General features: G+C 41.2%; 1 protein-coding gene across 1 annotated transcript; it reads left to right on the top strand.

Moving 5' to 3' along the window:
• Window positions 1-25,100, top strand: LOC139725292 (sodium- and chloride-dependent glycine transporter 1-like). Its single transcript, XM_071636380.1, has 13 exons — window positions 1-132; window positions 12,186-12,239; window positions 12,658-12,835; window positions 17,985-18,116; window positions 18,523-18,859; window positions 19,384-19,516; window positions 20,002-20,136; window positions 20,732-20,835; window positions 21,074-21,311; window positions 21,616-21,747; window positions 22,117-22,332; window positions 22,835-23,008; window positions 24,408-25,100. Exons 1-13 carry the CDS (start codon window positions 97-99, stop codon window positions 24,582-24,584), a joined length of 2,046 nt encoding a protein of 681 aa, XP_071492481.1. The 5' UTR covers window positions 1-96; the 3' UTR covers window positions 24,585-25,100.
• Window positions 25,101-27,244: the final 2,144 nt, after the last annotated feature.

The following is a 27,244-nucleotide window of genomic DNA, read 5'->3' as shown; positions in this document are numbered from 1 at the left end:
TCGAGTAAAGTCAGCATCTACCTGCTGCTCGCGTCTGCATCATCATCTTTTTTCTGGATAGACCATAGCGTTGAAGTCATCGGTTCGAGAAAAATCATGACTTCTTACGAGACAACAAAAGCAATGGAAGCGGTATGTACTTAATGATACGATCTGTTATTAATCTTTACCCAAGATAATTTCATTCTGAATCCGTTGCTAGATGTGATCATTCATCGATGTTGATGTTGTTACAATACATCCAGCCAGACAACAAAACAAAGACATGCACATGTGGCATGGCAGTCGATTTTATGTCATCAAAAATGGTTTAAGCTGACACGATTCACTCTCAATAATTTCAGCGAATTGTTGTAACGGTTCAGGAGTAAGCTGCTGAAGAAATGTATAGCATTTTCATGTTTCATTTTCGAGTTCCATCCCCTTTCCCTGAACCATATGTAGACTCTACTGCATGTTCGAGGCATCCGCGCCACGCGGTTCCCTTTTATTGGCCTTTGAAAAGGCGGGTTGTTGTTGTTGTCGAAGCCATGCGTTTTTTGGGCGGGTACAGCATGTCTTCAGCGCCGCCGCCCGGCGTTTCACGCACACTCTCACGGACGTAGGTTGGATTGTATTGGCGCACTGCTCGTTTTCTGCACATCAGCTAAAACACTTTTCTACGAAAACAGCTCTGTTTAGCCAGTGATTATGATTAAAAAAAAACATCCATATCTGAATCAAGATTGGTAAAGCGAATGTGGAAGAATTTTTTCCAAGACTTTAGTTACGACTAACGCTAACCGTTGGAAATTTAGAAACTAGTAGAACCAGTGATATGAAGAATTCAAGAAAAGTGTTTGTAACGTTGAATTGGAATAGTCTAGACCCTAGATAGAATTAGAATTTAACTTTAGAAAGGACTCGGGCGCAGGCGTGATCTTGTAAAATCTAATTCTAATGACATAAATCTAGATCTAGGTCTAATGTTTGTAAGATTTTAAGTGTGCCTTTTTGTGACTAGACTCCACGTCGCCTGTGTGGTGTAATTTGTCGTAAACTTTCTCTTTTGTCAATGTTTGTTGTGCAGGTTACCATATTGTAATTTATAAGTAGGTCCTACCGGTAATCGGAACAAACTGAAACTTTAACTTGACACACTACTGCGTACTGGCTACAGTTTGATTACTTTGAACATGTTGAAGAAAATTCTAGAAGATGGTCTGGTCCTAGGCAGTGGCTGTCTGGTAAAATCAGAGAGCCTCGAGCGAGGTGTTTCCTACTCTAGTCGGCCTCTATCAATCATATTCGTAGTAACGTTAGATTAAATTGTAACGTTAGACCCTATCAGAAGTGAACCCAGACATTTCTATCGAGACAGCTGTGTCGATCTCCAATTTTATTTCTATAATTAGAAAATGTAGTAACGGTTAGTATGTACTTTTCTGCAGACTTGCGGTAGGTCTAGTACAAAAGTACATTGTAGAACCGAACGTTAGAAGGTTATGTGTTTCCACACCCTAAGTAAAAGAAATTAGACTCTAGCAGGAGTCTAGGATCTGCGCCAGTGCCAGTGCCAGTGCTTCAGTGGTGTAGAAAAAAAATCTAGATTTCTACGCAGTAGGCCCTAGATCTAGTTACTACTAGAGTAGAACTAGAGAGAGGACTGAGAGTTGGAATTTTGATTTTTACACAGTCTCGTGTTTGACCTGATCATACTAACGTTAGTAATTTCTACTACTGTTTAAATAGGATTCTAGTGCAAAAATCTGTTAGTCGGAAAGTTCTAAGGTAAATAACTTCTGCAGTACACTTGTAACAGTTGCGTCATAATCTTAGCTTAGGCTATCAGTCAAAATTTGACAGTTTAGAAATACTAACAAGTCAAACAGTTTCTTTCATTGATGGTTCATTCAAGTGCATCAGTTAAAAGTTGTCTACTGTATGTATGGTAACTTATTGAAAGACTGGATTCTGATTCTTTGGGCTTCAAATTGTTGGTGAATGACCCATTAATGGCTTGTCTTACCAGATGACACTTAACTGCCGGATTTTTTTTTAATGGAATACATCACGACAAAGGACCAAATATTAACACAGATAGCACACCCAGCCAACCTGTCTCCCACCTTACCTGCATTCCTTGAAATCAGGTACCATTCAGGAATTTGTAATTCATCCATGCGAGAACAGAGAAAAAAAGATTTAGAACCAGAATAAACCAGCTCTCTCTGAAGGACAGATTGCACTGCAATATCCTTTACTCAGTTCACACAATTAGAGTACATTGTACAAGAGTTTACAGAAGATATTTGTCTTATTCTTAGTAGTACTTTACTAGTCTACGTACTGGTGTAGTAAGGTGTGTCATCTTTAGCTTCCTTTGTATTCAGTCTTGCAAGTATTGCACTCACAAAACAGCACTATTATACGCCATAAAATTTTATACAATATCTATACAACATCAATACAAGATCTGGTGTTTGTAGATCTGAGAACTGCAGAGCACAGTGGATGAGTGCTAGGTCCATGAAGAATAGGGGAAACAGATGATGGACTTGGAAGATGGTGGGGTCAAGTAGAGGGTAGCCAGGAGGGACATGTATGGGCATTGGGATCAAGTTTCATGTTCCATTCATAACTAAGCAAGTTCACCCACTCATTCCTCCAGCAAATGGCTTGAAGGAAGACTTGAGGGGCATAAGTTGGTACATGGAGAGAGCTGTGCACATTCAATCTGGATGTTCTCTCACCGTTCAGTTTTTAAAGCAAAGCCTACATGATGTATGTAAATATCAAAAGACCTGCTATATGGCAGATTACGTTGAGGGTCCATGTATGAAGGGGAAAAAAGGTGTACCAATATTTATGGCTGCAGCATTTTCTCAAAAGTTTCTGTCTGGAACGGAAATAAGCCTGCCTATGGCCTTGACAGTAGACTATAGCATGCAGTACTCTACTCCTGCATGCATGCATCTGCCTCAGAGAGTGCTAGTACATGTAGCGTGCTATGCGCCATTGCCATAAATGGAAGTGAAGCCCATCCCATTCACGTAGATGAAATGTTAATGAGCCGAACCCAGACAGCCCTAGTCAGTGCATACTTCACTGTGTGTGCATGTGAGCGATGCTTGCTTGCTTCTACAGCACAGTGAACTTACCCGGCCCTGCCCACCAGTGATAATGCATTGTGTGTGATTTTTGTGTGTATACTCACATCAGTGACATGCGCAGCTCTGTCTGACTGGTAATGTTTTGGATTGTCTGCCCCGAAATGCGAAATGCGTAGTAAATGGGGGGTGGGGATGGGCAGACTGATCAAACTGAAAAATGGAGGACAACCATGCAAATTGTGTGTCTGCTCAAAATGTGTCCTGATTATTTTCTGACAGTCATCGAGATTACTGGTGATATGCAGTATCTTATGCAAGCCTTGATATCAAAGGGAAATTTTGTATTGATACTGATCATTGCTTGAATAATTGGCTGAAATTCCAATCATTTTTCTGCCAGGTGAGGTGATATTAGTATGGTGCATGTAGGTATGAGCTCCATAGCATTATGATATCTTTTGTAGGAGCAATGATAAGTTATTGCTCACATAAAGACATACCATTTCTAATTTCTGCTAGAGATAGCTTTCGTATGCCCAGAATGATCATTTCACACACGATCAAACCAGGCTTCTCTGACCATTTATCTTGCAAAGCCAACAGATCTTCTTCTTTAATCTTCAAAGGGCTATATAATGCAGCCTATCATGAAGATTGTACAAGGATCGTGTGATCTATGCCCCACAGCATGAGTTTCGGAAGTTTGTGGTAAATCAAGCAAGTTTTTGATTACATGGGCCCCTATATCCTCTATGCCAAGCAAAACAAACCACATTGGTAATTGAGAATGAGGTATGAACATTTTTAGAGGAAGGAAGGGAAGAGTATACAGAGCTTGTAAATGTAAGACTTGGAAAGGATTACCATATGTTTGAAGTTTTGTATTTGATAGGGGGGGTGGGAGCAAAACTTCAGCAGTTTGGGTAAAAAACAAATTTCAGAGTATGTTTATAAATGATAGCTACTGACATGTACAGGAAAATTTCATTACTCTGATCACCTGAATTATCATGGAGGTCGTCTTATTTGATCATGTGATTAGCTTGTAATGACATTGATCAACATCTGTCTCATTCCGAACGGCCATGTAAGTTAAGATTTATTTGACTGCCTATGTGACAGTGAAATAAAAACGTCAGGAGAAAAAAAAATGAGTCTTCAATATGAATATTTCGTCATTTTGACCTTTAGGGACCTACATGACACAGCAAACAAAGATTGTTTTGAATCAAGATAAGGAAGACCAAACAAGAATAGCATGCCCACGTGTAGCACAATTTTGTCTTTCTTGTGTCCTTCATAGTCCTGTTATGTCATGACATACCCAAGCAGTTTGCTTTGGAAGATTGTAAATAAAAAATCTGCATTTCTATTAACGTTGTTGGTAAACTATGCCATGGATGCTCATCACGTGGGTGAAAGAACGCCCCAGTAGCTAGGGGTGAGAGTATTATGCAACCAAGTCAGCAGTCCTCATTGTACACTTCGTTGACCATTACGAAACGAAGGCCCTTGAGGAGGATTTCTTCCGTCTTCAGACAGTTTGGCTGGATGAGATAGCAGTTTCCCCGCGTGTCTCTAGTACATTCCTTACGGTATTAAGATTTAATGCGCCAGAGCTTCCAAAGTCTGTTACAGGGAAAGCGTGAAAAATGTCTGGAATATTGCTGCATTTTCCATGTTGATATTTGTATTAAACTGGTGTGTTTTTGTAGGATTATTGCAGAATATAATCTTTATGCTATGGTGTTGGCCATCATTATTAGTTCAGGGTATGTCATGCAGAACTATTAATTAAGAAAAATGACGCCTCATCACTAATGCTTGTACTTAATTGCTTAGACAGGATAATTACATCTAGTCTTTATAACAAGCGTGTCATCATAAAGCCATACTATCCATGTATTGCCATGCAGTTGTCTTCTGCATTTAGGGCATTGTTATCAATGCAGGCCAAGGGGACAAGTCTTCCCTCTTCTGATATTGATCTTTGAGATAGCGGGGAGAAGAATTTGGGTCCTGCCCTTTGTTTTGGTCACTCTGTTCACATTCCTACACCCCAGCGTAGGGGTGGAGAAAACGCTAACAAGCATCCATTGTGTTGTAAATCCTCCCGGGCAGTTCAGCGGCCTGAAAAGAATGCACTTTCCCTATTGAAGGGCTTCGTGGCAGGCAGTGCTAGCAAAGAGATCGTAGCAGCATTTTCCCGCCAGTCTGGTTCTCCGTGAACCACACACAAGCTTTTTATGTCCAACTTTGACTTTGTGGAGTTGTGAATATTCATGGCGCTGCATAAACGTCTCCACACACTTGTGGCAACCAAAGTCATTCTGGAATGAGCTGGTTGAAGTGGCATCTCTTAAAACTGTGTGTTTGCTTTGCAAATGCCTCGAATAGTTTTGTGTAAAGGTGTTGATCCTGAGTATTTAAATACATTCTTGCTCTCTTATTTATGCATATTTCAGTGGTCAAAGTTTGTGTTCATTTCTATAGCTTCCTTCATTTAGGCCAAACTTGTGTTGATACAAAAGCAAATGACCTCAGGCTGATGGGTGATATGCATATGTGTCGGTTTCAGGTCCGCTGTTGGGTTATGATAACCAGTTTCTTGGAATCAGTTCTTTCTTCCTGGTTGGCTAGGAGCTGACTGGCAAGTGGGCAAGAAACTGAGAGAGGAACTAAAGGCTAGTCTTTCCTACCAGTCTCTTCGTTAGATATAGCATATTGGGTCTTTTACTGTTCATTGATCCATGAGGTGTACTTTTGAGAAAAAAAGAAAGAGTAGAAAAATATTGACTACGGACAAGCTATTTGCCAATGGATATCTGAAGACCCCAAAACAGGAAAGTGAAAACGTCGCCAAAATAGTTAGATTTATTGGGCTCCTGTTCCCGAGGGAGAATGTGTTTCTGGCGGTGTGATCACTCTTGGCCTGTAAATTCTGTCTGAGTAATGTGTTTGACATCTGGCAGCCGGTATCACTGCAGTGAAGTTGAACTTCATGGGGCCAGCAAGTGATTGGGGATGGAAAATTACTATCAGCACAACGGCAGCAGTAAGGCTGCCCACTGCCGGGCTCTCTCCTTGCGTGACGTCGCGACTACTGTGCTCAAATTAATTCTGCTGGTCGGAATGTATCCGCGGTGAGGTGCATGTTGCTGCTTAAACTGAGAAACGGGATAGAGAGACACAGACAGACCCTTTTAGAAATAAAGTACACCTAGATTTGGAGGTATAGGCCCCTAAAGTCAGAAAACTCATGAATATGTACTCTTCATTGCCAAATTGAAAAGGTAAACTGAAAATGCCATCTATGAAGCATTTACAGGAATACAAAGAAAGTATTTTTGCAACAAGTGTTTGAGAAACGAAGACATTGAGATAGTGACAGTGAACTGCCAAGAAGTTTTGGCGCGGTACATTGTATGTTTTGGTCTTGGCACATATTGTCATCATAGAGACAGTAGGGTTTTGATTGATTCAAACTTATGTGCCAAGCGGCGGTATTTGCTCGTCGTGAAATGGTGCGTGGCTTGCTGTTGCAGAGGTATGAAGTTTTAGGGGAACAAGAGGGTAAAATTTCAGAATTTTAGAATTACAGTATCAAATGCCAAGCAGAAATGGATTTCCATATAAACCACTTTATGATGGAGGCCATTTGTGTCTATTTTATATGAATGCACCTAAAGGAAAAAATATGTTTTGAGAATGGCACATTGCCAAATTGTTCATTTAGTCTAGTCCCTTGGGCTCCAGGAAGTGCCTGGTTTTTTAATCACAGTGACTATCGGTTATTGCGGTTTATAACTGGGCATTCAACCAACTGTTACAGTTGTTGAAATTCTGTGGTTTTCATGTTTCTTGTGTAAATCACACATTACTAACTTTAGAGTTTAACGTTACACAGCGCATTTAAGAAAGTTTTTTTTTTACTAGGGGGGCCAATGGAAAGGCGCAATTGTCAGGTCTCTGCAACCTTAGCTTGAACTATGAAAGCTGGAGCCAATGCAGGTGGCATTAATTATACTTATGATGTGTGCTGTCATGTGACGTTACGAACTTAAAAGCAATACATTTTGGGACAAAGAAAGTTACTGCGTAGTGCAGCCACGCTTTTCCTGGCAAGCTCTTGCACGTTTATTTGTAAACAAACCTTGGTCTGTCGCGCAGGATCTTGTCAGTGTTCAAGCAGCGAAGTGCGTCAATAGAGGTGTGTGTAGTTATTTGTTTTTAGTCGACTTTTCCCCAGCACTGGGAGGATCAAAATTTGATCAATTTAGGAAGAATCAATTTTATTGATCCCTTCTTCCTCCTTTTCCCTCCGTTGCGTTGTGTTGTCAGGCTCTCTGCTTGTTGTCAGACTTGGCTCGCTGCCGGCGGCTCGCAAGAGTGTGCCATGTTTCTGCGGACTGGCTTTGTTTCTTGTCGAAGCAGTCCCTGTGTGCCAGCCAATCAGCATGAGCGCTTTGACACACCCACCTTTGGCCCCCAGTTGAGATAGCAGTAGACTCTTTTTCCAACAGAGAACAAGGGCTCAGTGCATAACATTAACAACAAATGTTGCAACATTCCCATAGTGCCAAGAATTTGCCTCCTGTTCTACAGTATTACCTGTCAAGGCATGTGTGATACATAGATTATGAGAAACAAAACAAAAAGGTAGAAAGACAACGCCTAGCTTAGTGGTATCCTATTGTCAATGTTACTGGTAAAGGAAAGGGGCAGAATTTCTTACAGGCAACAAGCGGTCAGTTGTCCGAGATTTGATGGTGGGGATGATTTACAGATCTGTTGTGGGTAAGAGGAAGTAAAGGTCTTACAGATCTTTTGGTCATGTAGTTATGATCAGGTAGGGTGTACCATACCTGATGTGGCTGAACTGATCTTTAGTAAATGATTATGAAATTTGCAAAGGACTCTCTTGATAATAATGATAACAGAAGACTGGCTGTTAGAAGTGGTGTTATCTAAAGCTTCATTTTTAGAATACTCTATTTTATTCTGTATTAAAATAGCTGGAAACATTTGTCACATGGATGATATTGATATATTTCCAGTACCCATGGTTTGTGCAATAATCATTAATGGGAAATGGGAATGAGATTAGCTCAACATTAATGACATTCCTGCTTCAGAAACTAAAACTGGGGCAACGAAATGCTTCCCTGACTGTAAAATGCCGGCTTACGCCACCGCTGCGGGGCCCCCTACGACTCAAGCCTCGTATAAATGGGATGATATGCCCTGCATGGGCCTAGCAGCTCTAATGCAAATTTCCGACCGGGTTTGCATGTGAGTCAGCAGCATCCCCCGTTCCTGCACATGCCAGAGTGACTGCATCCCGAGACAGGATGATGAAAGATCCTGACAACATATGAGGAGAGAGAGAGAGAGATAGAGAGAGGTAGGGACATGGAAAGAGAGGGAGAGACGTATGTGACAGAAATATCTGGCAAGTACTCTCCGTATGAGGGGGAAAGAAGGGCTTCAAGATTTGCTCTGAAAGGAGGATGTGGAGTCTGGTAATTTTCCAGGATGGGTTCAGACAAAGGTCGTTGGGTAGAGTTCAGGGTGGAGATTGGTGGGAGTGGCTTGTGGATAGGGGGATGTTGAGACTTAATGAAAAGGTTCGGGCGACACAAGGATGTAGTACGGGGTGACATCGAGGGGGAAACTTCCAATTTTCTTCCTAAATTCTTCACCTCGTTAGAGCAGGTGATAAACAGTAGAAATTAGGATAGGATGTAAACACAGATCAACTGCATGCCCTCATTCTACCTTATACAAGGGTGGGTGTGTGAACGAGCCTGCGGGTAGATTTAATCCAGGCTTGCAGTGGAGCCTTCCTGGATTAAATCTAAGATTATCTTGCCGTTATTTTGTTTCCTTTTCCTGTGATCGATTGGAGTATATTGGAAGAAATTATGCAAGCTTAGCCACCTAATGAAAAGCAATTTTCTTGGAAAATATTAAAGTGCAACCATCAATCTGTCGTTACAATTATTTTTATGACACTGCTGAGAACCAGACATGTTGAACCAGTGGAAAAAAATTATCTGTTAGCATGTAGGAGGAAAGTTAATGAATTGCCACTTGAATGTGGATAGGAATTTTCTTAATTTTTGCTTTCTTCAAAGGTCACTGCTGTTGCAAGTGAAATACTGTATTCCCCAAGTATTTATTCCCCCCTCTTTTCAGGAATTGAAACCATCTCAAAGTAGTTCATGTGCCAAATATCATGAACATGATATCTTCAAGGGAAAAAAGAAACATACTTAACATAAAAGGCAGCTATTAAAAGAAAACTGGTTGGAATGAAGCCGACCTTGAGGGTTTCCTCTTCTCAGATTATCGCAGACTGACATCAAGTTACTCACCCATCCTGTCATCACAGCGATTCCTCCCTTCTCAATTTGGGCATGAAGTCTGGAACCGAAAATAGGTTGCAGTGGTAAATGGCACATGTAGGCAGGCGTGCTGAGCAAAGCCTTTGAAAGACCCATACTTCTGAGTAGCTGAGCTAGCCTATGCTCACTTCTCCTTTAGAAGTGATAGTCTTCTGCTCTGTAACTACAGAATGCAGAACTGTCTTTTGTAAGAGACCCAATGAATGAAAAAGGGCTGAAATCTTAACCCTGGAATCTGATCAGATGCTGAGGCTTCAGAACAGGTGTTTCTTGGCCGCAGTGAAAATATTTGAGTGAAATCAGTGCTGTGCTAAAGGCTGCGACAGCAAAGTTCCAGAAAGAATGTCTGTTTTTACCCCCAGTGTGCTTGCTTCTGTGACGGATCGATCATATTCTTGACAAACTTTCACAAGTGATACCAGAAGTCTGCCAGTGTACATCAGGGGTGTGTTTGCTCCTCTTTATACCAAATGAAATTGAACACTGGAGCCCAGCATCCGAGACACTATCAAAACTTATTATTGTTCCCCGAGTCTGTTCTCATCATCTTTCTTTCTTCTGATGTCCTTATATGACATTTCCAAGTGTCTTTGCTCAGTCAGAAGCTCCAACTGGTCAGTTTCTTCAAGAGCGTCCCTGGTGAAACATCTCTTCCTCTTCATTCCTGTGGAATAACTTTTCATCCTGTCCTCTTGTCTAATTTGGGACTTGATTTGGATTGTTTGTGGTGTGCTTTGGATTTGACTGAAACAGGAGTTATGTGGACGCAGCTGAAACACGAGGACAAGGTTGAGGAGGTAATCTAGAAATAGATAATAGATCAATGGTTTTGATGGGTGGACAGATATGGTTGTAACTGTGGCAGTCCTGATATCAGAATTTTGCACAGGGACTGTGTTGGTTGTCTTATTCACACTAGTAAAGTAGTATCTGTGGTAAATTTTCATATGAGAAAAAGATCATAAGGGCTCAGGCAACACAACCGAGGCCAAAGTCCTCATTGAACTTTCTACTCATTTTTTATGGACTACATTGAAGGTTGTCTGCCACAGAAGAGTGAGCGCAAACCTGTGGAGGAATCTTTCTAGTGAAACTTCTTTTTGCCATGCTAAAGGATGTTACAAAAGCATCAGTGCTGTCCCAGATTGATTGACATGTACAGCAAGCACATGACAGGCCCCCTATCCACAATCGCAAAGCTGTTAATCGCATAAAGTCTTTGCCCTCTCCGTGTGTTCGGTCAGTGATCGTTGTCACATGATGAGATCCCACAATTTAATTTCAGTCATGCATAGAAACCTAGCCATGGGAAGGAGACGAGAAAGAAAGTTTTCATGGTTGCGTTTAATAGTCATACTGCATGGCTGGTTAAAAAAGAAAGAAAGAAGGACAGACTAGATGCATCGCTTGAAATGGAAACGGCATTGTGATAGGGAGAGAGATCGGTGAAAGCAGTCGCTGATAGTTTTAATTTTTCCATGCTTTCTCTTCCTTCTCCATGGTCTCATAAATGACAATGTGTTTAGTGAAGTGAATCTGTTGAAATACAAATCACGGTTCATTTCTGTCTGGTTTTTCGTACAAAACTGCACGTGCCTGCATGCAGTTTAGAGTACTCAAGCACAAATTGCAAGAAATAGATGTTGCATGATCAATTCTGTGGAAATGTATAGGACCTACATGATTTGTTTCTATTCATAGATGTAATTCTACGATATTGTGGGAATCAGCTTTCATCGTGTTCAGATTCATTGCGCCAACAAATGTGTGTGTTGCTCTTCATGTGCAAGCTCTGTGAGTGTATGTGTGTATGTTTGTACATGTATATTTGTTTGTGTTCATGCAGTGCATTCTTATTATCTGGCGAACACCTGTTGCAGGGCGTAATAAAGTTGTTTTTGTCACAATTCTGAAACTTCCAGTTGTTTCACATCAAAGGTCAATGATTCCATCTCTCTTCCCTACTCCCATGCTGTTTTCTAACCCCCTTGGGTGTGACAGCTTAACATTCTTTTTCTTTTTCGTCTGTGTTATGTTTTGTTTTCCATCCTGACTGGAGATGTGGCTGTCAGCAATCTCCATGTCATAATCTCGTGACAAGATGTGATTCCTTGATGGCTTTATTCTTCGAGTTGGGATGTACCTTCTGTCCCTGAAATGTGATCTTGTCTCCTCCAATAGTGGTTTTTTCCCCATGATTGTCCTATCGTGAGAAGCATCAACAGCATTTGTTTATTGTGATAAGACATGCATCCTTGTTGAATCCTTGTATCCTGCTGATGAAGTACATCTTGATGGCTGTCCATCTTCCCCTCTACGAGCAAAGTGAGATTTCCCACAAATTTATTTCTGTCTTCAAACGTGTGATGACAGAGTGCAACAAATGGTTTTGACACACTCTTGTGAGCATTTCCTTGATTTAAGGTGATATCTTGATTGTACTCAAACTGACATGGGTTTTGGCTGATAGAGTGCATCATTGTAGCAAAACGAAATTATTAAATGGCAGGAATCAAACTTGTCACTTTTTATAAGTGCTCTAGGTTTCGTCTTGAGAGAGTTTTTTTTTTTTTTTTTTTTGGGGGGGGGACTGTTACTTGTACTTTTCATGTGCTTGATGAATTAAAATCAGTCAAAGTTATTTTCTTGCATGTCAAGTGTATAATCTTCCTCTCTTTCTATGCAGGAGGGTACTCTGCTCCAGAACGGATTGCCGAATGGACAACTGCCAAATGATGAGGTATGCAAACCGTTCTGTTCCGTCTTTTTCTGCATCATCTTCCTCTTTGATGACCATCCATCTTGATGGTTCATGGCAATTAGAATTGTTATCCAGTCATTGTTAATGGTTTACAACTTGAAACAATTTCTGATCAGCCTTAAACCAATCTTGTTCATAGTCTGGACAGAGGGTTATGTTAGAGTCAAATTTCTATATTGCCATGATACTTTAATACTGCACCAATTTTATAACCATTGGATTCAAACAGTATGTTAGCCTACATTGTAAATTATATCTTTTGTTTATGACAAGACTTGTGGCGTACAAATTTTATCTAACTTTTTGTCCTGGCTGTTAGTTATCAAATGAAAATGGTAGCTGTTGTGCAGCTTGAGTTTATGGCGTAAGTTTGGGATTGTATCTTGCAATCACACAGACCCACCAGGTGTCCCTGGTCTCCCAGACCTCCAAGTCGTCGAAGAAGAACGAAGATGAGAACCAGGAACGTGGGAACTGGTCCAACCACTTGGACTTCATTCTGTCGTGTGTCAGCTATGCTGTGGGTCTCGGCAACGTCTGGCGCTTTCCTTATCTTTGTTACTCGAACGGGGGAGGTAAGAATAGTTGCTCTACACCAACTCATAGTTCATTCATTTTCTGTGTGATTGAGTTCATTGTGGTGATGGCATCCTTGAAGATAAAAATGACATTTCACACCCCATGTTTTCTTTATGACTCCCTTTTGTAATCAAGCATGAATTTCTGTTTTCTGTATTTGTATTTGTGGAAAGAAAAGGAAGTAGGCAGTTGTACTATCCTTGTGTTTGTTTTGGATTGATGGACAGGGCACTGGAGGATTGTCTCATAGATACTGGCATGACAGGTTAATAGTAGATGTGAAATACATTTCTGAGATCCGCTTCATCTGGCACACTTCTCTTCTTTGTATTTTTTTCCCTCCTGTATCCTGTGCATGGAGCCATGCCATTTGATATCATGCTAAAGGGACTGTCCCTACTTATCTCTTTCCCTCAAGGGCTTGGGGTTGGGGGGTGGGGGGGGGGGTGGGGTGGGGAGAGAACACAAGAAAGAGGAAGTAGAGTTTCAATGGCTTGGATATGGAGTCAGTTGAGATGATACGGATCCTCTTAGCACACATCAATAAACTCTAACAAACTACATTTGTATATCTCATTTCTCATATACCTCAGAATTGCCAAAGAGCTTACTTCCTTTTCTTTTCTTTTTTTCTGGGGCAGATATTATGACAAATGCCATGGGAAGATTCAGCTACAAAGGAAATAGAATTTGGCATATTCAGCTAAACTCTCCCAAACTCTGGTTTCCTTTCAATATATCATTATCACATTCCATTGGCATTACCTCTTTTCTTCTGCTTCAGTGGTGTAAAGCAGAGTTAATTCTACGCCCCTGTACAAAGCTTGCCACTTGTTGAGTAGCAACGGTGTTAGAAAGGAATGCCAAGCGCCAGTTTGTAGTTTTCTCAGGAAATCATGAATAATGCATGAGGGCTGTATTGTCAATGAAGCTGTGAGGACGGTGATTGGCTAGAGGTGTGATTGACGGTGAGTGCAAGGACGGTATTGATTGAGCAGACTGCAAGAATGGGTTTTCAGCCTCCAATGCAACAATGGGGGTTTGGCGCGTTTGTGGATTTTGGGCCCTCTCCCTTGGTTGTGCAAGGTCCTCACTCAACCGTCGCTAGTCTTAGCAGGTTACAAAATAGTAATAGTCTTACAACTTCCCTCAGGGACTACTATTTTTAATTTGAATTAGATAATACATAGTGTAAAGTTGTAGCAGAGTAAGCCAGAATGCAAAATGAGCAAAGACAATCTTGTCCTGTTGAGTTCATAGGTAGAATTGGAAACATTTTGAAGGGTTTGTAGTCGAACATTAGTTTCCCTTAGACGTAAAACATAGAGTACAAAGGGAATCTTCAATGCATTTATACAGTAGTCTCAGTCTAACAATCACTCTTAAACAAGAATGGTATTAAAGTGAAAGTTGTCAGGTGATACCAGTAAGTTTTGGTGGTTTTGGCTGGGTGTCAAGTGGACTATGTGTAGTCTACTTTGACTTGTTCCTTGGTACATAGTGTAGACCAGTCTGAATGGCAGTGGAACAAAGGGTGCCACTGCAACTATTCCATAGCAGATCATAGCGACAAAGAATAATACCCCGCCCCAGCATATTTTGCTGTTACCTCCCAACATTTTCTTGTTACTGACAAAAAAAGCAGGATTCTACCACCTACAACTGCATGAAAAATTATTTACACCTGCCATTGTGTTATCCTGATTATTTCAAGGATGTGAACGTGTTGGTTAGTCCTAAGATGTCTTACATTTATAGTGAGATATATTGATTTCTTGCTGAGGACAAGGATATTGATGTAATTTGCATTTCTATTGAACAATTATATTTGTAGTCATTGCTATTCAACATGAAAGAAGGTGTTCAAGGAGGTAGGAAGGTCATCCCAAGGTCATATACCATAGCTGTCAGACACATGCTGGTAGAGGGTAAACAGACATGGAGTCATGAAGTACAGTAGATTGGGTTGTATGGGAAAATCTTTTAGTTTCTATGATACCTTTAATTGAAAGCCAAGCAAAGTCTGTCTTGAAGCGCAAAACTGTATAAGACGGGTAGAAATAGAAAGGCAAGGGAATATTGGGGGAGGGGGTAAGCACATGGCGAGTGGTGCGATGCAGTGGTCCATGTATGTAGATAGTGACTGATTGTGTGAATGGGGAAGGTGACTTTCACAAATGCGTGTATTTGTAGGTGCATACATTTGTTTGTTTGTGTTTTGTGTTCACTGACCCATTTGTACATTTGTTGAAATCAGACACAATAGATAATGCAACGCCTCATTTTTTGGGGTAAGAAGACATTTACAAAGAAACCATTCAGAGAATAAGGAGATCTTTTCAGTTTCTTGAGTTTAGATTTCTATTTGTACATGGCATTAGCCTGTTCAACCTGAGTCAGCAACTTTTCCTCTTCTTTTTCTGTGTCGTGTATAGTCTGTCCCTTCCAGACAAGTAAACTGTCTTTACAGTGTGCAGAGGGTTTGCACAAAAGAAAACATTTGATTTGAATGCAAAGGGAGTGGCGGTGTGGGTTGTCGGTGGTGCACAGTAGAGTGTTTCGGAATATTTGTGTGCTGCTCTTGGTACAAAATGCACAGCGTTTTACTTTTGTGCACAGTGTAGATGGCTACATATTTCACATACCTTACATGGGAGCCGACAGTGCCTTCTTAGGTGAAGGATGACTGCCAGTGTGCCTCTACTCAGGGCTTAGGACTGTCTGTCTGTGACTTGCAAAAAGTTTCAGCTTCCAAGAAAATTGCCTCTAAGTCGCCCAAACAAAAAGTAATGGGTTTTCTGGGAGAAAGATTAGAGCATTATCAGTTCATGGGGGGGGGGGGGGGGAGAAAAGGTGAGAAGCGGTTGCTGCTAGGTGTGCACCATTAACGATACATATGGTAACTCCCTACATGGCCTCGATGGCGTGTAGGCAGTGGTCTGCAGTACCCTCCAGTCTCTTTGGGCTCCCCAAGGCTGTCTGGGAGGCAGGCTGGAGCAACCTTTGTGTACCCATGGCTTTCTTCTTCCTGCTGCTTTAGGACTGAAAGAAAGGGGGGGGGGGTAGAAAAAGAGCTGCCTTCCCCATCAAATTTCTAACGGAAGAAGGTTGATTTGTTGGACTGGTGGATTGTTGTGCTTGAAATGCAAAATTTGCAAAAGTTAATAAAGGTATTTTTTTTAAACAAATTTTTAGCCATGTAGACACTGGTCAGGGTAAGTAAGAGAAGCGTTTAGTTTTGTAAATTGTACTGGGAACTCTACGTGAAGTTAAGTAAAACCATGTTCAACTTGATACAGGAAATATAGATTGACTGCCAGTATAAAACTAATAGGCATCATACATGCCAGTCATATGTAATATTATGTCATGTGATCTGTGTTGATTATGTCGTGCATCATGGTTGGTTAAGGTCACCTACTTTGTACCTGCGTCAATGTATCAGGAAACAAACACGTGATCAGTGGTGTTTAAACGAGTAGCTAGTTAAAGCAAGGGTTTTTCTACCAGCATATTTTTTACATGATCACTGTCCTAAGCCGTGAGGTTTAATAGCACATGTGACGATACGCAGCTTTAACAGCCCACCACAGGGTCAATTCGACGAATCAAGCATCTGCTACTCCAACGCACTGCGATCAGTTACACTAAATATATTTGCGGTGCATTTACCCGTAATTATATTCACACATACTATTTTATTCAGATTCATACGCTGGGTGTATGTGGGTTGATGTATGCTGGTAGGATTTTACGCACTGTAATAAGTAGAGTAAAGGAAGAAGAGACCATATGGTTTGGTATTGCTGTTAAGTCCATTTTGTCTGAGTTTGATCTACACTGTAGTTCAGCAGGGGGGGGGGGGGGGGTGTCTTCAAAGATTCCAGTAATGGCACCTCATGTCAAGGACAGGTACATGTCTGCCAAGTCGTGTTCATAGAGGATGAGTGATGCAACAGAGAAATTTCTGTGTGTCCTCGTCAGAAAGAGAGAGAGAGAGTGCAAAGAAGTGTCCTGGCCAAAGCTTGCGTAGTGAGTCGCGAGTGGGCGGGGCAGTGAATGTGTTTGCTGCAGACCTGCCTACGGTGTGAATATGTGTATGTGTGTATATGTGTGTGTGCGTATGTGCATGTTGGTTTGGTGTGAGCCTGTGAGGAGGGAAAGAAAATGCTGGGTATAAGAAGGGAAGGAAAATGCTGATGCAAGACCGGCATAAAAGGGCAGGAACACACAGGAGCAAACACATTTTGGATTATTTATAAGGGTCTCCAATGTCTCGGCTAGGAGTAGTGATGTTCAGAATCCTGCTGAGCTGTGGGAGTAGAACTAGGGCAAACTCCCCTAGACTTTTCTTTGCCTGTCAATGTGTATGTGCTATGGGAATAGTTGTGTCCATGCTATCAAACAATGTAATGCTGTATGTTAGGGAGAGAACCAATGCCTTCAAGCATATCAGCCCCTTATTTTTTTTTTTAACAATACTGTAGAGCTTAAAACAATTCATGATTATAAAAGATAAGAAGCTAAATTTGTGTCTTGGAGTATAAGGATTATAAGCAGACACCTAGAAAGTACATGAAGACATAGGACAGTGGATTTCAGTCTATGTGAGATGCAGGAAGTAACATTATTTAACAGCATTTTGCATGAGAATGGTATAATTTTCCCCTTTTTCTGCCGAGGTCTGCACAATTCTGTTCATTTCCTTCAGTCTTCTCTCCTCCCAACTTGTGCCCGGAATGACTGTGTTGCATTCCTTCAGACGGAATCAAAAACTAACCCCCCCCCCCCCCCCCCCCAAAAAAAAAGTATCATTCTGGAATGTCCCCCAGATATGTTGGGTGCAGCCAATAACAGTGTGTGACATCTGAAAAATGGAGGCGTCGTGAGAGAATGGTTGGAATCCCTCAAGTCAGTGAATGGCCTGGCAGGGGAAGATGTATTTCCTGGTTGCAATCTGCCACAAGTTTTTGGTTTCTCACCTTCCAGGTGTGCTAACCCTGGATGAATAACATTCCTTCAACATGAGTCACCATTCTTACAAACGGTAATTAAATCACCATCTTCATGTACGCTCTTGTTCGTTCTGTCTCCTTATAAATCTTGTATCTCTTCTCTCCATCCCTTCATCTTTCTGTTCTCCAGGAGCGTTCCTCATCCCGTACATCGTGATGTTGTTGTTTGCTGGTCTGCCCCTCTTCTTCCTGGAGCTGTGTTTTGGCCAGTACAGCAGCAGCGGACCAATCAGTGCCTGGAGATCTGTGCCCATGATGAAGGGTAAGACCATGATTTTCATCCTGATGTGGGCGTTAACACACTGAGTGGGAGAAAAAATAAAAATTATGGTTATAGCCAACTTTCAAATTAGCAAGAGATCACATATGAGATGTTCTGGAGGTGTGGTAGAGAGGGAGAAGAAACGAGAATTGCCTTTGTATCTATGCTCTGTGGCGCATTAACAGTACTGCTATCAACCTTTCTTGTCTGTTTTTTAAGTTTTAGTCAAAGAGATTAGAATGAGTATGTCTGTCATGTTGGAGTTCAGCCTCAAGAAATGAGGAAGTAATATTCGTATGTTTTAAATGGGGGATTTGTTTCGTATAATGTAGAGTAAATATTCATGATATGTTGTCATCTGTGAATGTACTATTAATAAATATCTTTTCGTGGATGTGTTCCTCAGGTGTTGGATACGGGATGGTGGCCGTCTCAGCGTGGGTGGCCATTTACTACAATGTCATCATCACTTACACCATCTTCTACATGTTCAAGAGCATGACCTCCAAGCTCCCCTGGATCGGCTGCCACCACGAGTGGAACACGCCCTACTGCAGTGAGCTGGTCGAGGACTGCATGAAGGCGGGCGGGGTCATGACCATGAACAACACCTGCATCTCCGTCGGCAACATGACCATAGACGAGATCGACAGCTACAACATCACCATGGATGGCAACATCACAGTCTCCTTCAACGACCCCCTTGCTGACATGAGGCGCCGCCCAAGCGAAGAGTACTACAGGTAGGGCTATCTGTTCTAGCATGTTGAAGTCAGAAATGTTAACCCATAAGAACTATTGTAACTTAGCAGGGTGATCAATAAGCACCTTCTCATCAAGACATACTTGTATTGGTCCTTGTCAAGAGATACTGAAATTATTTTCCCTGACATTTGGCCTTTTCTGACAGTTTTTGTTTTGTTTTGTTTTTTCCCTGGGAAGGGTAGTTTTCATTTATGCCCTCCCTGATAGCATTAACTGTTCTGAAATGTGGAAAAAAAAAAGGCACGTCCACAATCTTGCTAACAAGTTAAGTTTGAGATGGCAAGAGTACATAGAAGTACACAAAGAAGATATGATCTAGTATTGAGTTTAGGTCCTGATGAAGGGCTACAATGTTGGGGGAGGGGAGTGTTACTCTTAGTTACAGTGATGCTACATACCCAGATCATTTTCAGCCCAGCCCTTAATGCCACACAACCTAGTAAATGAATGAATGAATGAATGAATGTGTATGTTTGTATTCTTGTCTGGTTGTTACCCACAGACACGGTGTCCTCCACGATTCAGAAGACATGGGAAAGTTTGGCTACGTGATCTGGCAGCTGGCTCTCTGTCTGCTTCTGGCCTGGACGCTGGAGTTCATCTTTCTCGCCAAGGGTGTCAAGTCTTCTGGAAAAGTGAGTCTTCCTTCCAGTCACTCTAGCTTTACTGTGTCTTGCATTATATCCACCCTTGATACATGAAAATCAGCATCTCCTTATGTTGTAGCCTTGTGCTGTATAACCACAACATCAGCAACATGCAGGCAAATTTAAAGACCCAGTTTGCGTGGGGATCCATGGAGTGGGAAGACTCTCTTCGGATATATTTGGGAATTCCTGTAATGAACTGCGTACAGCTTTATCCCTGGTCTCTGTAAGTACACACACAGCTCCAGAATATAGAGTAGAGTTGATCATTACCGGTAAAGCGAACGTGGAGTTCCTTCTTGAAGTGCAAAGTATGATGAAATATTTGCTTCTCAACTTTATTTGTTAAGAAATTGTTACATGTGTATATAAAGTGAATTTGACATAAATTGGTAAAAAATGTAAGTGTTCTTGTCCAGTGCATGGAATGTATCACCCATCTCATAATGACCTCTCTTTACCTGTGTCTCCAGGTTGTGTACTTCACCGCCATCTTCCCGTACATCGTCCTCTTTATTCTGTTGATCCGTGGCCTGACCCTGCCAGGACACATGGAGGGAATCCTCTTCTTCATCAAGCCGAAATGGGAACTCCTCAAGAACCCACGGGTAAATATTGTTTGTACTGATTTCTAGCAGCAGAATTTGGTAATCTATAACACCATCATCTTTGTAAAATAAGGCTAAGCAGGCCACAGATATTGAATGCCTGGGAAATGTTTTACTGTTGGTTAGAAACTACTGTAAAACATTATATATTCGCGGCATGAAATTTTCGCGAATTGGAGCTGACAGCCCTTTTCGTGGCATGAAATTTTCGCGAATTGCCACTGGTGTTCAATGCATGTAGTGTAGACAAAAACTTTCGCGTGCATTTTAATTTCGCGAATTTTGGCGCTCGCGAAATTCGCGAAATTAAAATGCACGCGAAAATTTCTTGTTTTACAGTATGTCAATCGTTGCAGCCTTCAAATAATTATTATTTATTTTTATTTTTTATTTTTTATTTTTTGCTGGTGTTACACTTTGTAAATTTCCTTGTGCACAATAGTCTTGTATTATGGTTCTTGGCACTAAAAAAAAAAAGATCTTGATTTTTAAGTTTTTTTGTTATTGATGTTTGCATTCTTCATTATAAGAAGTATGGTCTTATTGTTATGTGAACTCATCTGATTTTGTTTATATCATTTTGTGTGTGCCTCAGGTGTGGAAGGATGCTGCAGTTCAAATTTTCTTCTCCCTCAGTGCGTCTTGGGGTGGTCTCATTACCTTGTCATCGTACAACAGATTTAAGAATAACTGCATGAGGTGAGATGTGTGCCTTTAAACAGTACATTCTAGCTTCGTAAATTTCCTGCGTGAATTTTATCATTAACCTGTTCTTTGAGATCGAGACAAATTTTCCACCGTGAGTTCTTGATATTGGTATTAACTTGTGCAGTGTAAATGCCATCTGAAAGCATGTGGCATTAGTAGTGAGTATGAGTATTTGTCTCAATATGTTCAAGAATTCTTATCAATCTTTTTGTCTTCTTTCTACCAACAGAGATGCCCTCATTGTTCCGGTTCTGAACTGCGCTACAAGTATTTTTGCAGGGTTTGTTATCTTTTCCATCATGGGGTACATGGCGCACGAGCTTGGGAAGCCTGTCGGTGAGGTTGTGGACGAACAGTTTGGTCTGGCCTTCATCGCTTACCCGGAGGCGGTTGCTAGGTTACCCATCTCGCCTCTCTGGGCCTTCCTCTTCTTCTTCATGCTGATCACTCTTGGTCTTGGTTCACAGGTGAGTTGCTTTGATATTTGTCTCATGTGGAGGCACTATACTGGCCAAGATATAAACATTTCTGTGTCTGTGAAATTTGTATGCTCTACATTTCCTTTAGCAACACTGGCATGTCCCTTACTATGTATTTATGAAAAAGGCTTGATAATGTCAAAATCAAAAATTTGCGTATTATTGCATGTAAAGACATATTTGTATGATTTAGTATCTTGTAGCATAATCATACTTGCCGAAAGATCATTATCCTTTTCTGAATGGTTTAAAGATGTTTAATTCTGGTTTTATTATGCATTCTCTTTCACAGCTGTGTATAGTTGAAACTGTTGTAACGTCCATCGCTGACGAATTCCCCAACCTGCTCAGGAAGCGAAAAATCTTTGTTCTTGGAGCTTACTGCCTTCTGGCTTTCTTCCTTGGATTAATTTGCGTGACCCAGGTGAGTGTTTGCAAAATGATCTTGCCTCTCTTGCTCTCAATCACACATTATGTATGGCTACTCAGACAAATTCAAATAAAAGAGTACAGGAATGAAAGGGTCTGAGGCAACATTTTGAGGGCTTGCTCTCTCGAGAATTACCTTTATATTTATTGGTAGTACAAATGCTCACAACAGCCATCAATCCTTATGTAGTATTTTACCATCTGTGTCTAATATACTGCCCTGCTGTGTAATTGTAAGTTCTTAGTACTTAGTTGAGCTCCAGACGAGCCTTCATGTAATATGCTTTGCTCTTTTTTTTCACTTCTATCTCATTGGAAAAGGTCATCTCTCATGATATGAATCTTGTATTCCCGTGTTTTGCAGGCTGGAAATTACTGGGTCATCCTTATGGACAAATATGCCGCCGACTTTGCCTTGCTTATCTTCGGCATGAGTGAATGTATCGGCATGGGCTGGATTTACGGTGTCAAGACGTTTACCAACGACATCCGCAGCATGCTGGGTGATAGGATCGTTGACCATCCTCTTTTCAACTGGTGGAAGCTCAACTGGTGTTTCCTTACACCGGCTGTGCTCTCAGTGAGTAGCCAAGTCCTTATAGACGGGGGATAGGGAGTTATTTATCAAACATGCCTAGGAAGAAAATATATCCCCAAAGTGTATATGTGTTGTCGTTTGGTTTTTTTTCTCAATATTGTGTATTAGTTGAAATGAAATATAAAGCTAGGGATTTCGCTTGTTCTTTTCTTAGAGGATCTATAGATATCTAGCGGAGATTTGCTACTTTCTTGAGTAACTTTTTGACATATGTTTTGTAAGAAATTTTCTTCCTTGTTGCTACCTCTGGATGGTATGAACCTCAAACTGCACAGTGTGTGATAGAGTAAACTCTGTAATATGTAAAGCGATTATTCTTCTGTGCACGCTCAGAAGTTTAATGTTTAGGAGTTTGAAACCAATCACTAGTAGGGCTGTCATATGGAACAGTTGCAGACCTGTAGAAGTTTATTGTGTGAGCTGTGTGGATGTGTGCAAGCAGGGTGTTATTCAAGTCTTCTTGTTTTCTTCTCTTCCCCGACAGTTTGTCATGCTATTCAGCTGGATTTCTTGGGAACCCCCGATGGCCACCGAGACGTACGCCTTCCCTCCCTGGGCCCACGTCTTGGGCTGGCTCCTTATTTGTTCAATCATCATGTGGATTCCAATCTACTGGGTGTATGCCTTCGTCAGTGCCAAGGGAGACTCCTTCCGAGAGGTAAGATGCTTTCAGCAAGTTTCCTCTCTACAGCTAGGTGAAGACATGCCGAGAAATACAGAAATAAAGACACCTGTGTGCAATAATGTATTATTGAATTGAGGGTTTTATGCAGGGGATGTCCATAACTTTCACAGATGCCACTTAATTGTCCCCGCCGAACGAGTTCGAGCAGGGGACTATGAAACGGGCTCCGTACGTGTGTGTGTCCGTGCGTCCGTCCGTGTGTGCGTCCGTGTGTGATCAAAATGTTCAATTTGCTACTTCTCTGTCATTTATGAGCCAATTTTGATTCTGTTTGCTTTATATGATAGCACTACATGGGAGCTTTAAAACTTGTACACAGAATTTCAGTTGTGACCTTTGACCTTGACCTTTGACCTATATTGTACATTTTGCTACAAAATGCTACTCCTTCGCCATTTCTAACCCGATTTCGATTCCGTTTGCTTTATGTGATGGCACTAGGTGAGGGCTTCAAAACTTCTACACAGAATTTTGACCTTTGACTTCTTTGACCTTTGACCTTGATTTTTGACCTATATTGTACATTTTGCTACAAAATGCTACTCCTTCGCCATTTCTAACCTGATTTCGATTCCGTTTGCTTTATATGATGGCACTAATTGAGGGCTTCACAAATTCTACACAGAATTTTGACCTTTGACTTCTTTGACCTTTGACCTTGATTTTTGACCTATATTGTGCATTTTGCTACAAAATGCTACTCCTTCGCCATTTCTAACCCGATTTTGATTCCGTTTGCTTTATGTGATAGCACTAGGCGAGGGCTTCAAAACTTCTACACAGAATTGTGACCTTTGTCTTCTTTGACCTTTGACCTTGATTTTTGACCTATATTGTACATTGGCTACAAAATGCTACTCCTTCGCCATTTCTAACCCAATTTCGATTCCATTTGCTTTATGTGATGGCACTAGGTGAGGGCTTCAAAATTTCTACACAGAATTGTGACCTTTGTCTTCTTTGACCTTTGACCTTGATTTTTTACCTATATTGCACATTTTGTTACAAAATGCTACTTCCGGCGGGGACATATATTACGCACCACGTAATTTCTACTTTTCCTTGTTACTTTTTTTTTTTGCAGTATTTTGTATTGTTTTTTGCCATAATTACTGCAGATTTCATGGGAAATACTGTTTTTCCACCCAAACTATGCCTCTTCAACTGTCAGAATACTGTTACAAGGTTGGCATCAGTGCTGTATACTCAGAAGAGGGAGAAGAGTGATATTGCATCATATCCTTGTATCTTGCCAATGCTCTTGCTTTGTTATGTCAGTGGTAGAGGTAGTGTTTGATGTAGCAAGGGGTGATGGATGTCGTGTGTGCAAAACTTCTAACTTTTGACTCTCTCGTTGTACCACCCTCTGCAGCGCATCAAGGCCATGACTACCCCCACTGCATCCTGGGGACCAATGGTTGAGGCCAACAGGCAACATGCCTGGGATGTCCACAGTCAGAACGGTACCAGCATGGGCGGCGAGCTCCAGAAATATTCCCCAGGCCCCTCGGCTGTCTACCACCCCGCCCCACTGAGGGAGACCGTCTAACGATGTTCCCTTCGCCCCCTTCTGCTGCCCTCAGAACTACATCTTGAGCAAGATTGAGGGCAGCAGCAAAGGGAGTGAGGACCATTTGCCATGTTTGCAAATTCCTCCTAACGGGTTATTTGCAAACTGAAACATATCCTGAAAAAGTCAAAGTTGAAAAAAAAAATGAAACTTAACAAAAAAAAAAGAATAAAAAACTGTGGTGCAAAGGTCAAGGAAACAGGGTCGTGCATAAGAGGAACCCTCAGCAGTCAACTTGTGCTGGGCAGTGGGGTGATCTGATCCAGGAAGCTTCAGCTAGGAAGCACACCAGACGAATCTCTCTGCCCTGTCATGAAGGCTGTGTTCACCCCGCCCCTCTCCCCTTCTTGCCTGTGGTAGCAAAGCCTGCGCCACCTGCCGCTGACGACGACGTATGGGCCTCTGAGCGGGCCCCTCGGGGCCACCTTGCTGCCGAAGAAGTAAGCCAGCAGTAGCACGTTGGACAAAAAGAGGCGCTCTGTGACATTCTCAGTTGGGAAGAGATCACTAAAGTGATCTGAGCATTCTTCAGCTGGGTCTGCTTAAGATGTGAAAAGCAGGGCCGTATGGATTGCTCCATCTAACTGCTTTTGACCGCACTGATCTACATCTGTCCGAGGTTGCTGTCGAAAGTGAGCTCCAGAACTGTAAAGCAGCTTCCCCCTGGATGTATGGCCAGAGTGAATGCCCACCAAGTGCTTCTGCACCAACATTTGTTTCGCAAATGGAAGATCGTGGTTGAGGATTCCATAAATGTTGCGAAAAAAAATCAACTCGGAAGTACAAAGAAAGTGATTGCAATCCCATTGACTAATTTGTGACTATTTATTCGCTGGTCGTGAATCTCGACAAACAATCCACGCCCTGCAGTGGCAGGCGGTTCTCCTGAAATTTAGTTTGTACATAAAAATATCCAATTTCTACCAACCCTCATCTCTGAAATGGCAGAGTGAGGGCGTGTGTGTTTCAAGTGCCTCTTTCGTTAGATGAAATCCCGCTAACAATTCGCATGTGGTCTCCAACCCATCATGCAGACGAATACTGTTTCGGTATTGTCGCTGATTGGTTTTCTCCTCAAAGATCTGTTCGCCGCAGACTCGGTAAATGAGTTGCCTCGTTGGCAATGTAAGAGGATGTCGGCTCCTGTATACATGGTAGAAGGTATAGGTGTATGAGATACATAGATATTGTATCAGCTACTGCCACGCAAAACCATGTAGTTACCGACTCTAAATCCAATGTAATTGGAGCGGTGTTTGTTTGCTGAGGAGAGACCAAGTGATGAATCAGGATACCAGATGGAATGACGTCTGTTTGGACTATTCTACTAAATTTTATCCCCACCTGATCATTTAAAGTGCAAAGAGAGTGGACAAAAACAATAATGTATGAATAGATACCCTTACATACTTTGTGAAATAGCTGTGTAGAATCTAGAATGTTATCATTGTGGCAATGGTTTTTGAGGTGCCGCTAAGACATTCCAAGACGTTGAAGTCTAAGATTTCTATTATATTGATTTTGGCTGATAGTTTTAGGTAAAAGGAGAACAGTAGCACAGGAACGTCAATTTTTATGTTTCACAAAGTACAGGGTCCTCTCACGGACAGACATGCATACTATACTGTTCTATAAAGTATTGCAGCCATGTGTGTTTGTGTGTGCTTATTGTATATATTGTACATATGTAAATAGTAGAAATTGAGGCAGCCTGTAGATACAGATATCTATGAATGTATTTCAAGTAGGTGAGAATGCACAAAAATACCTCCTGCTCCCCAGTCATAACATACAGGAAAGTGGGTATTGTAATGTGAGAACATGAAGTCAGTCCGTATTAGTTTCATGAACATGGAATGAGATATTTGCTGCATTACCGGTAGTTCTAGATTACAAGTTATGACCATTGTGTTCATATGTTAGGTCATACAATAGATCAAACCACCGGTTTGATTCTAGTGCAGCTGTTGAGGTGGCACACAAAAGTCACACTTTCAATATGTTGATTTGTCTCAGAATCCAAACATCCTTTGCCTCTTTAGCCTGATAACTTTTTAGCAAAATATCAACGACTTTGCCACCCTCGGTGGGTTTTTTTACTCTCAGGACGATGTTTCACCGATGTTGTGGACGTTCCAGTAATGTATTTATTTTGGCATTTTCATAGAGAAAAGTTCCCTGCATATACTTCCGATGTGAAAGTCACAGACGTTGTGGGTTTTTGTTTCGCAGATGCCAGATACCTAATAAGATATGTACATAAGTGAGAAAAATATTCCCTGTACATTGTGTATTTATGTGTATATACAGTATATATATCAAGAAAACATGGAGAAAACTTACAAAAAAACCAAACAAAATAAATGAAAATATAAAAAAAAAAAATAAAATAAAAAAAATTTAAAAATTAGAGTAGATGCTGTGAATAAATGTTTCAAGAAAAGTAAAATTTTATGCACAATTTCCGTTTAACTTCAGAGAGACTCACAGGTCTGCATTGTAGGATCATATGACATCCATCCCAACTGTGTTAAGTGTGCTATGTATGATCAACAGTCAAGAATTTACCTCAAATAACCTCAAAATTCAAGTCTGAATGATTCTCTCTCCTTTGACATAACACGGAAAGAATGAACAAA

The sequence above is a fragment of the Diadema antillarum genome, unplaced genomic scaffold (genome assembly GCF_040938485.1).
Source record: "Diadema antillarum isolate AM-2024a unplaced genomic scaffold, OU_Dant_1.0 seq00000030_RagTag, whole genome shotgun sequence".
Taxonomy (NCBI): domain Eukaryota; kingdom Metazoa; phylum Echinodermata; class Echinoidea; order Diadematoida; family Diadematidae; genus Diadema; species Diadema antillarum.
This window is presented reverse-complemented; position numbering and strand designations above follow the sequence as displayed.

Bases quoted from the DNA above. Each gene is read 5' to 3' on its own strand.
- LOC139725292 (XM_071636380.1), top strand. From the start codon at position 97: ATGACTTCTTACGAGACAACAAAAGCAATGGAAGCG. The intron at 12,836-17,984 runs GTAAGAATAGTT...TCTGTTCTCCAG, and splicing joins TTGTTACTCGAACGGGGGAG to GAGCGTTCCTCATCCCGTAC. The intron at 22,333-22,834 runs GTGAGTAGCCAA...CTTCCCCGACAG, and splicing joins TTACACCGGCTGTGCTCTCA to TTTGTCATGCTATTCAGCTG.